Raw genomic sequence first — 11,917 nt, 5'->3', positions numbered from 1 at the left:
CAGTCTCCCCAAATGAAATTTTCATGTACAAGAAATCACACACAACAGAAAAATTGATTTTTAATGGAAAAAATAGTGTAGTTCGATCATAATTTGTTTACAGTTAAAAAAATCATAATATATCTGTACGGTTAAAAGAATCACAATTTGTTACTAATGTTACGAGACGAAAAATAAATATGGAAGGCCGCGATTTGCTGCTCATCATCAGTTTGGCAAAATCAGCACAATATACGGAGAATGATACCCGAAACATGGGAAGGAGGCAACAAATCAAACAGAAAGAACAGATCTCCTGTAACCGCCAGTCATTTGACCAATCATCAGTTGGTTGACCACCAGGAACACACGCGTCAAACTGACAGGTGGGCCCGTCAACACGAGACTCGCCATTCGCACGGTAGAAAGTGCGTGGAAACCCTTCGCCAGCTGCGATGGATGGAGCTCGGGGCCCCACCGACATTTCTACATGGACCCGGTCTTGGTGAACCAATGACTCATCCTCCGTCCGCTCCTCTCCCGTGCTCCCGTGGGACCAGTCCATGCACCGGGCCCCTGCCTCCGAGCGCACCCCTCCCCCCTTTCAAAAAGAGAAACGACACACTGGCGCAGTAGGCGCGAGCCATTGGAGGCAAGCCAAAGGAGGCGGAAAGCTTGCAGGAGAAGGCAGCGCCGCCGGCGCGTCGCGTCTCGGGAGGAGCCCTAGCCCGCGGCCATGGAGCCGGGGGCGGTGGTGGTGGAGGAGGGGGAACATCAGCTGCTGGAGGAGGCGCGGCCACGGTGGCCGCCGCTCGCCGTGGAGGCGTTCCGCGACAGGATCGTCGAGAAGGTGAAGGAGAACCGCGTCACGCTGATCGTGGGGGACACCGGATGCGGTAATCGTCTGCGGGTTTCCCTCTCTCATTCCCTTGTCGATCGTTTCTACTGCGGTCGCTTGCTTTTGGTGTGTGTCTATGCTGGATTGTTCCGATGATGCCTTTGTGTGGTTTGGGGTTTTGTTGAGACCTGGAGAGGAAATTATATATATATATATATATTAGGTTTTCATGGAATCTTGCTTCATTTTGGTGTGGTCTTCTATAGACTATAATGCTACCTTGAAATTGTATTTACAAATTTCCGAATTGGTTGTTAGCTTATTGGGATTTCAGTTCTACAAATGCAGAATGTATGAATGCTGAGCAGGATGTAATTTTCTTGTGATTCATTGAATTTAATCTTACTATTGGATTCAATTTTATGTTTTGTTGCAGGAAAGAGTTCTCTAGTTCCTCAATTCCTCTTAGAAGAAAATATGGAACCCATCCTATGCACACAACCTAGAAGGTTTGCAGTGGTAGCCATCGCTCGAGCGATAGCTGAATCTCGCAATTGGCAGCTAGGCGAGGAGATTGGATACCATATAGGCCACTCAAATGTGTCGAATCTCAACGATAAAAGGTACTTAACTCACAGTTATCCAATGTCATCGTTCTTCCCTATATTTTTTTGCTGATATATCATCATATTATTCTACTTCTACTGCTCCCAACTGACATTATCATACAGTGCACAGTTCTTAGCATATGCAGCTTTACTGAATGTGTTTGAATTTGGTAGAATCACTTCGTAAAGCATGCTGTAGACGTTTGCTATACAGTATTTGCTATATTGGATAAATGAAGGGTCAAACATTGACTATATTTGTGCAAAGATGCAAAGCTGATGAAATGCAGGACTTTGGGATTTGATGATCATGTCGTGAGAATGCAGTAGTTGCTATTTATAGTGATCCAACCCGGCTATTATTCAGTGTATCGTAGTTGGTTTTGATGTGGTAGGGGCAAAAATGGTGTTCCTGAGCGCACACAGCTTCTCTTGCTACCATCATGCTTGACACATCCGTTCTTATCAGGAGTGCATGAGCTTAGTCATACCTTGTGTTCTGGTTGTTTGACTTGGGCACTTGGCTCCAAGTTGCCACTGTGCAACTTCATTTCCTTCAGGGATATCCTGAACTTAAGCATTTTGAATTATGCGCTGGGTGCTTTCGGTGTGCATCTGCCCCTTAGGGATTGTCCCTCGAGGAGGCCTGAAGTTCTATTTGGTGCGACAGGGACCTCAATGGTTAATTCAGTTCCATATATTTTCCAGAGTGATCACAAATGCCAGGTTTACTGAGGCGACGATCCCTGTCAGGATCAAACCATAACAGGTATAGCGAGCCTTTTCACTCGGGTCAGAGGTAGCGAACTAGCGATTCCTAACAGCATACGAAACAGAGAAAGCACTGCAGCAAAACTGCTACATTCATGTCCATATTAGGATGACATGTCTACTGGCCCATTTCAATATCTGTATAGCTAGTATGATTTAAATATAGCATGATCATGTAAAAACGTCTGTAAGGCAAAGATTGAAGTCTTGTGGCTACAATCTTATCAGGATTTTAAAATCTGATCTTATGCTCTCCTATCCTTGTAAGTGTCAACCCAAAAACAATCCTTGCTAGGACCTTGATCCCGACAACCTTACATTTTGGACTCACTACTGGCATGCCCAAGACTCGAGAGCTGGTCCTAGTCTTACCTGAGTCCATGTTACACTTCAGCAAAATTTGGCCTGCAGGGTGGTCCAACAGCAAACCTGTCATTTTTCCAGATTCTACCCTATTCGGAGCATTCCTGTTCTACCTTTCTGGCCCAACTGTGAATTTCCAATGACTTGCTTTCTTACTTCTCTCAAGTATTTGATTCCTGAACCAGATGATCCATTCTTACCTACTTATCGATTTTGTCTTGAGTCCTGTTATGTTATGTCATTGAATTTATAAACTTGTTTAATATATGAATCAGGTCAAAAATTGTGTTCAAAACAGCTGGCGTAGTGTTGGAGCAAATGTGTGATAGGGGAATTGCTGCATTGAGGTATAAGGTTATTATTCTTGATGAAGTGCATGAGAGATCTGTGGAATCTGATCTTGTCCTTGCTAGTATCAAGCAGTTTTTGATGAAAAAGAATGACTTAAGGTAAGTACTGGAGTAATATCCATCATTGCATACTATCATATGTTTGCCTTTTAGCAGTAATGGTTTCCATCTCATAAAGTAACTGACTTCCTGCTGGTTGCTGTGACACGCTGTGTCACTCTCGGCAGGTTGGTTTTGATGTCTGCCACTGCTGACATTACAAGATATAAGGAATATTTTAGAGATATAGGAAGGGGTGAAAGGGTTGAAGTGATTGCCATTCCGTGCAGTCCACGTACAAGCATTTATCAGAGGAAAGTCCTATACCTGGAGCAGGTATATATTATGTTTACTTTAAACGTTGTGTGAACTATCTTTGTTCGTCATATATTATGAAACTTATAATGAACCGATTTGCATGATGTGTCTCCAAATCTTTAGGATGTTTGATTACTAAACATGACGCAGTTTGTTTCTGTATTTACAATTAATCTTCAGCTTTGGATGATGACTTTTACCGTTGTATTGCTGAACCTATGTAAAAATAGTCATTTTCACAAATTATATTGTTGAACCACTAATTGAACATATTGATGCAGTTCATGTTTGTGTTATTATTGTCAGTTTCATTACTTTGGCCAACTTCATTAATGTTGTTATGTGACGTTTCTGTTCCATCTCCCTATTTGTGATTTTCATTTTTTGTACGGTACTTCACATCCATCGCCTCAAGTTTGCTCCCTCATGGTTAATTATTACCTATTGCAATTTAATGTTTTTTAGATTGCTGATATTCTCAAGATAAATTCCCAATCACTTTCAACAAAATATTGCTCTGGTCCGGATGCTTCTGCTGATGCTGATCTTAACCATGATGTTTATGAACTTATCCACAAGTTATTGTTGCACGTACATCAAAGTGAACCAGACATTAGCAAGAGTATTTTGGTTTTTCTTCCTACATACTATGCATTGGAGCAGCAATGGATCCGTCTGCTGCCTTTTAGTTCAACCTTTAAGGTACATATTCTTCATCGGAGTATTGACACTGATGAAGCACTTCAAACTATGAAGGTCTCAAAGTATTGCCGAAAGGTACAAACCCCTCTATTTCTAGCATAGTACATGGTCACATTTCTTACCTTTCGAGACTTGCTTCTATTTCTAAGCTATGTGGTGCCAATAGCGAGGCATAATGATAAGATTTAGTCATCTGCATATGCATTTGTTTGTGGAAATGCCAACATTATACAAATGGGTTACTTATGAACTGCTGTTTTTCTATGTGTTATATCATTATTTGTGCTATGCACTGGGCCTTGGGCCTGTTTGGGCGGCGCATGGCAAGAGCAGCAGCACTACACGCCAGGAGATAGGATCATTAGTTGCCTTCGAATCTAAGTCATGATTAGATAAGGTAGTTAGCAGATTTGGTTAGTTAGGATTTGATTAGATTTGTTACTGGAGTCCTGGCCGGCTATATAATGCCCGCCCATAGTCACCAAATTCTCGGGTCGATAGGGTCGAGGAACGGGATCGAGTAATGAGGTACGCTACTTGTGAAAGATTTTGGCAAGAAAATAACCAGATTGTTCCCACGTTCCCGGAATTAGGACTATGTTCCTGGGACGAGGAACACAGCATGGGTACACGTTCCCGGTGACTATGTGCACACGCTAGGAGATAGGTCTCTAGCAGATTTGGTTAGTTAGGATTTGATTAGATTTGTTATTGGAGCCCTGGCCGGCTATATAATGCCCGCCCATGTCGCATCAATAGTCAAGCAAGAAGAAACCCTAAAGAGCGGTCAGAGCCTTCGAGAGGAGGGTGACTAGCCTGTTTCTTCCTGCTATCCAATCTACCCTAGCCAATCCATATCACTTTGCTAATTGCAATAACATGGTTGCTGCAAACTAAGAAATAACGCTCTTTCCTGAATTCATTTATGCCTCAGTTACATGTCGTTTTTGATTAGCTGTAGAGGTTTCTTGTATATGTTAATTTACGCACTAGCATGTTGAATTGCTGTTTTTCTATGTGTTCTATCATTATTTGCTAATTGCAGTAACATGGTTGCTGCTCTTTCCTGATCTCATTTATGCCTCAGTTACATGTCATTCTTGATTAGCTGTAGAGGTTTCTTGTATATGTTAATTTACGCATTAGCATATTAAGTGTCTCATCCTGTAGAATGGTAGTGGGCACATACCTTTTATAAAGGAGAATGGAGCTTGAACCCATGACCTCAACCACCATAATCTTTGGCTCTACCACTGGGCTACATGGGTGCCCCATAACAATTAAATTGCACTTAAAAGGATTTAACATAACGAGGTACAACAGTACGGCAAAACTTAGTTTCATTCAATATTTACATGATTGAAAGAAGCTCCTGTTACCAATAGATTGCAATGGAACTCCATTTCGCTGAGTTTGTATTTTTTTCTTTCTGCAGGTGATACTGGCGACAAACATTGCTGAATCATCTGTTACTATCCCAGGAGTTGCATATGTTATCGATTCTTGTAGATCATTGCAAGTATACTGGGACCCAATTAGGAAAACAGACTCAGCTGGGCTTGTATGGATTTCCAAGTCTCAGGTAACTAATATATATGCTAATGCTTTTCTTGTTCAAACTTACTTTTGACTTTTTACCCTGACTTTGGTAACCATTCTTTAATCTTTTCCTAGGCTGAGCAGCGGAAAGGCAGGACAGGCCGAACCTGTGATGGTCAAATTTATCGTTTGGTAACTGGGACATTTTATAGCAGTTTAAATGATCATGAATATCCTGCCATTTTAAGATTATCCTTAAGAGAGCAAGTGCTCATGGTTTGTTGTGCAGAGTCCAGATCTATGAATGATCCTAACGGTAATTCTTTTTTTCTGCAGTTCAGCCAGTTTTAATTCATGTTTCTTCTCATGATTTATTTCCACATTGTGCATGATCAACTGTTTTGTGGTTCAACAACATAAGCCACTAGCTAGGATGTTGACAGGCTACTATTTCGAAGGATTGGTTGTTGCTGCTCGTGTGTGTGGGTGGGGGTTTAAGTACCATGTGGGTAGAAAACCATGGCATGTAGTATATATAAACATCGAGATATGGGGTACCTATGATATCTTCAACAAGAAATATTATCTTTTGGTACACTTTGAATGCACACTTTTTTGACAGCATTGCTAATTTTGGACACTGTACTGTGGTCTGTGACCTATGGTTCCAATGCCTGTTCAGCCAGTTCCAGAAAGGTTTGGCTAGGTGCATCGCTTTCATCTTTTTTCAGTTTGGACTTTGATCACTGGCTGATATGAGATAGAGAATACTAGAAGACTAGAAGTTTGTATCCATTACTAGTATTTAACATACTGCTGACCACTGGATTTGGTCATGGTCTGTGGTACTTTTCAAGTTTACTGAGCTTTGACCAAATAAAGTAGCCACTCTGTTTTTTAGTTAATGGAGGTTCTCCAACTAAATAAGAGCTCTCGTTCTTAATCTTCGTAATAAAAAATATCATACTATTACTTATATCTATGATTGTCCCTAGTAAGTGTCCTTTGTTACTTCTCACAGCCTTTGAAGTACAACTTTGGCCACTGAATTTTGTAATATATATTTTTATCAAATCACACAAAAGATATCACACTTTGGAAGTTGTTAGGGTAAACACCGTCAGGAGGATAGCTAGGCGGCGTTGGCTGTTAGGGAAGGGATTGGACTATAGATTGGGTAGACTTAGAGCTATAGGGAAGACGTAGGAAAAAGGGACTGGGAACTAGATTGATTTATCTTGCTCGATTGATTCCTTAATCATAAGCAAGTAAACATCTGTCAGGAGCATAGCCGAGCAGCGTCGGTTGCTAGGGGAGGGATTGGATTATAGATTAGAGAAACTTAGAAGACTGGGAAATAGATTGATTTCTCTTGCTTGCTTGATTCCTTAATCCTTAATCACGGCTGGCGCCGTGTATATATAGCCAGTCAGAAGATAACCCAGCCGGCCTACAAAGTCCTAATTCAAATACAACTCTTATCTAATCTAAACTAACATATCCCTAACTGAATCTGATTCACTAACAAAACAATCTAACTAATCTTATCTTTAACCAATCTGATCTTATGCTACAGTATCGCTGTTACTGTTCACCAGCGTGAACAGAAGTACTTCTGGTGAAGAATTTATTAATACTATGTTAAGTGATTTGTTCAAAGACTTCTGTGTATATCAGTGGTCAAATTTTGCTACTTATTTAGGTTAAGGTAAAACTCTCACTATGTTTTCTTTTCAGTACTGCTGCAAAAAGTTCTTAACCCACCAGATTCAGATGCTATTGAAGATGCGCTAGATTCACTTGTTCAAATTCGCGCATTGGATAAGACAAGTTCTGGACGCTATGAGCCCACTTTTTATGGCTGTTTGCTCAATAGTTTGCCGTTGTCATTTGATTCTTCTGTTCTTACCCTGAAATTTGGTGAACTTGGAGCTCTCCATGAAGGAATCCTGATAAGCATTATGTTGGACATCCAGCCACTTCCTATCCTTCAACCTTTTGGCTATCAAGCACTGGTATGTTTTAGTTGTGTCATGAATCATTCTTTATCTCCAATTCCCAATGTTGTGGTAGTTATGTCCTATTATATGTTTTACAGTGCCGGAAGTATAGAGACAGTTACTTCAAAGTAAGTGGCAGTGTACAAATTGGCAAAAAGGAAGGGACAACCATTGGAAATCTTTGTGCATTTCAATTTTGGGAACGCGTGTTTAAGGTATACCTTATCTGTAATAATCCCTGCGCATTGGGGCATTTGGTTGTTTTTTAGCAACATAGATAATTTTAACTCTCGAGCCATTGTCATGGTAACACGTATTAGAACAATTTTTTCCTTTCAGTTAGTTTCTTTCCCAGTGAATAGCTATTTCTAGGATTTTTTTCGGTTGTCTTCATTAAAGGATCAAGTGCACTTCAGTTTTTGTTGTCTGCTTTTCGGTATTAAAATTTTCACCATATGTTTCAGAACAAGCATCGTCTGGAATATCTAAAAGATGTGGCGAACACTCAAGAACCAAAAGAATCCCATACCTTCCTTGCTAAACCTGAAGAGGAGTGGTGTGCAATTCATAATCTCGTCCCTGCAGCATTTAAGAACATCTCCGAAATTTGTATGCCCTTTGCCTGTTCCTCGTGACAAAATTTTTAAGGGGATTTTTACTCTTGTGAGTAGGTACTCCTAGTATGTGAATTTTGATCGCACAGCATTACATTTTCTAGTGCCTTAGGTACCTTGCCATGTACATTTTTCAATGTATTGGAGAAATGTACGGGAGATATCACCAAAAGTAGCCTACAGTTCTGTATAGAAGTGCTTTTTGTTCAAACAAAATGTACCTTGTTGGTGTGAGGATCTCTACTCGTAGGATTGCAAAATATTTCCCTATGATATAAGTAACATATATGATATATCCTGTTGTTTAACGCTTCCTTTTGAACAGATGATGATGTTATGAAGCAACTGCACCGTTTTAGGCCTAGCTTTCTTGTCAAAATCAATCCTCCGATGTACCTTCAGCCTTCTGAATTCAACCACACTTGCCTTTGTTGTGAAATACCGGAGCTAGAGGAGGATATGGATTCTCTCTCGTTAGAGGCTGAGAATTCTCACAGCGATTCACAGAAGCAGTGCGCTAAAACTCCATATGTTTTGCCAGCTGATTTTGGGACTACTACCATTGTTGAAATGCTGAAGACATTTGTCAAGGAGGTGTGCTGAAGTCTACGAACTTTATGTGTACTCAAATTATCCTTATACGTGAACTGAAGTAGGATAATTTTATTCTCTGTGCCACCCATAATGATTGTTAATTGGTCCACAGATGAAGATACATCATGTCGAGGAAAAGACCATATCTTACAGGGGATGGCATCATGCTTTTGTCCAGCCAACCTTGGAAACTGAGGGGTGTGTGTTCTTTTCTAATGGCCTATGCAATCAAGGGGCCACATGCCGTTTTTCTCATTCTTCTTTTGCACCTAAACCAGTATGCAAGTTCTTCCTCACATTACAGGTTTGATACTGCATATTTTATTTTGATGGTTGATCTTTCACATTTTATTTTCTCATGTCATTTGCACTCCAGTTTGTAGCCTGAGTTCTGCAATTGAGATTGTTTTTTCTGCTTCTAATAGCAAGACTTTTGTCATAATATTGCTGTATGAATAAATTCAATGCAACACATTGAATAAACTATGAATGATGCTGTGTCAAATGACACTAAAAATAGAGAATGATGCCTTTTCAACTTGCATAGATTTTGTATTTGCTGAACTGAATGGGTACTGAGTTACATCAGAGAATGATACCCCTCGCACCCCTCTGTTTTGGAGTCTGATGTGGTGCTCTCTTGCATCAGGGTTGTCGAAATGGTAACTCTTGTCCGTATTCGCATGATCGTGGCTCCTTGATCTCTTCACCTATCACATATGGAATATGCTCTCAAGAAGGCAAAGCCACTTCACTATGTTGTACAAAGCTGCTTCCTGCTGATGGAGATGGGCATATTCTTGTCATGAATGATAAAAACCTACTGTTCTCTAGTAAACTTTGTCAGTATTATGATGCCAGTAAGATTGTTGCTTGTACACCTAGTCTGCAGTCCGTTGAGTCTAATTCAGTTACAAACGGCCTCAAGATACTCCAAAATTTGGCTGATCCCTCTCATCTAATCATTGGGCGTGAACATAAACTACCAGTTCCTTGGACAAAGCTACAGCGAGTTTTTTGGTTTGCTGATTTTGATAATGATGAGTTAAACAGTGAGCAGGTTCTGCTGCAAAAATTCTTTGAGCGTATTGCCATCAAAATCTTGTCAGAAAGGCTGTCTGATCTGCAGGTCATCTTGATCATGAAAAACACCAAATACATTCAGTTACAGGTATGCCATTTCATAAGTTATTTTTTAGGGGAAACTCTTAAGGTTTATTACAGGTATGCTTTTAAGTTTCTACTGTAGTCGTCAGGTGACAATTGTGCTCAACTGCCAAAGATGATTTTTGCTGCTGATTTTCAGGTCGAAAGATTGGCAAGAGAATGCTTCTTTTTTCTCAGTGAATCATTTATGTTTGATGAAGCAACTCTGGGATGGTTTTCAGACATCTCAAGGTATCCAAGAGGGATGCAAGTATCAGCACCAGTCACTTACGTTTTCAACATGCATCCTCCCACTGTTACCCAGTTCGGCGATTATCCAGCGGAACTTCGCGAGGCCTTACGCAGAGATTAATTACCAGGTTCTCTTGCGAGCTGTAATTTTTGGGTCTATTCAGCTTTTGCAGAAGTGTAATGTTCACTGCTAATGCCACCAGAATTCCTTACACGGAAGTGCCTTCATCAGGTTATGTAAGTTACGGAATCCCATTCTGTATATAACCTTTTTTTCTTGAACACCCAGGAGAGGTACGGGTCATTTCATTAAAAAGAAAGAAGTAACCAAAGTACACCATGAACACTTAGAATCAGTAACGTGCCACAGACATGTAGAAAAAATGACCTAAGAACCAAACCATAAAAAGGGCTTATCTAACAAGCTAATAAACCTCGGAGGCCACTAGCTCCGGCTGCACCACACAAAGCATCTTCAACTGACACTGCTCTCACAACCAAATTTATATTTGGAGAAACATTATTGAAGATGGAATTGTTACGGTGCTTCCATAACTCCTGAGCCACGGAAATAACGAGGAAATTGAAACCTTTCCTCAGTAGCTTCTGCATATAACCTTGGTCAAGTTGTATGCAAACTCCACTTATAGAACAAGATAATTCCACAAGTATCATTTGATCAGATGGCCTGAACTATTCGGTTATCTCAACATGGCCTATTTTGACATGTTGATTGTATCACGTTGCACGCAAGTGGTCATTTCTAGACGTGAATTGCTTGACTTGGAAGTTTAAAAGGTCAGAGTGACAATGTGGTGGAGGTGCTTTTGCGCTTTTATCAGTAACACATCCGATAACGCATCAATGACAATACAATCCTCGATTGAAAGGGTAATCACAACGTAAGTAGGATCACCTTGTAAGACTGGAAAACTAAGAACGTCGCCTTGTAGCTAAAGATCTCGCTTCCGAACGGTTAGGCAACACTAGGGCGCCTGGGTCAAATTGTGTTTACCAAACAAGATGTCGAGAGGCGCCCGCTGCCACAGCTATGCTAACTAAGCTATCTTTGCGAAAACAACCTCGTATGATGTGAAATCTTACAGTCAAAGTTGTGCTCGAAATGGCGTCTTAGTGATGCGAAATTCCAGCTAGATTCAAACAGTCCTTTTTTCCCAGTCTTTGATCTGAAGCACGTCTAGACTGGAATCGAGGCGGACCGCATTTTTGTTTCTCGCCAGGTGCGGGATTGTGGACAAAGAAAAGGTCACTGCAACTGCAAGCGCGATTCAAATTCAACACAAATCAGCACCTAGTCTACGATTCCGGTGCGTAGACTGCAGAGCTCAGCATAATGGACAATAGTCCAATGCTTAACGTGATGGTGAAGTCAACGCTTAAGGAGAGAGTTGTGCCTGATGCTTTTGAGCAGTAACAGTGTGTAACCTTACAATCTCATCTGCAGTGTGCCGGCCAGTACATTCTAAACTAGTTATTACTTAGGCTTGAGCACGCTGCACGCCCTCGTCGTCGGAGAGAGGCTAGTCGTATATGAACGAGACTGGGCGCAGCAGGTTTGTAGGCTTCGGCCCATCTAACTGCAGGCCCCGAATTCTCTGAATCATTGACCAGTTCTCGGAACATTTCAGAACAAAGGCAGCCCGCTGAAGAATGAAGGAGCAGAGACCAAAACACTCGAAGCACGCAAGTGACTGACGCGACCCACACGCTGCGTCCACGTTGGCAAGCGAACCGGACCGTAGCTGCACCTCTCGTTGGCGGCCGACCTCGTCCACGTCGGTAA

At 41.1% G+C, this 11,917-nt stretch overlaps 1 protein-coding gene across 2 annotated transcripts; it reads left to right on the top strand.

Moving 5' to 3' along the window:
- Nucleotides 1-602: 602 nt before the first annotated feature.
- LOC133909201 (zinc finger CCCH domain-containing protein 4) lies at nucleotides 603-11,907 on the top strand. 2 transcript variants are annotated; one of them, XR_009908333.1, is made up of 15 exons: nucleotides 603-875; nucleotides 1,254-1,440; nucleotides 2,835-3,008; nucleotides 3,137-3,284; nucleotides 3,732-4,043; nucleotides 5,404-5,550; nucleotides 5,643-5,823; nucleotides 7,245-7,522; nucleotides 7,606-7,722; nucleotides 7,972-8,116; nucleotides 8,447-8,715; nucleotides 8,828-9,019; nucleotides 9,365-9,886; nucleotides 10,022-10,350; nucleotides 11,763-11,907. XR_009908333.1 is itself a non-coding variant. In XM_062351527.1 (14 exons), the coding sequence occupies exons 1-14, from the start codon at nucleotides 716-718 to the stop codon at nucleotides 10,232-10,234; spliced, it is 3,045 nt and encodes a 1,014-aa protein (XP_062207511.1). In that variant the 5' UTR covers nucleotides 603-715; the 3' UTR covers nucleotides 10,235-10,397. The 2 variants fall into 2 exon arrangements, 1 of the variants encoding a protein (XP_062207511.1); XM_062351527.1 differs by lacking the exon at nucleotides 11,763-11,907 and having other exon boundaries at nucleotides 10,022-10,397.
- The last annotated feature ends 10 nt before the right edge of the window (nucleotides 11,908-11,917 follow it).

Source organism: Phragmites australis, chromosome 1, assembly GCF_958298935.1.
Source record: "Phragmites australis chromosome 1, lpPhrAust1.1, whole genome shotgun sequence".
NCBI classification, from domain to species: domain Eukaryota; kingdom Viridiplantae; phylum Streptophyta; class Magnoliopsida; order Poales; family Poaceae; genus Phragmites; species Phragmites australis.
The sequence above is the reverse complement of the archived record's forward strand: the minus strand, read 5'-3'. Positions and strand labels throughout refer to the sequence as shown.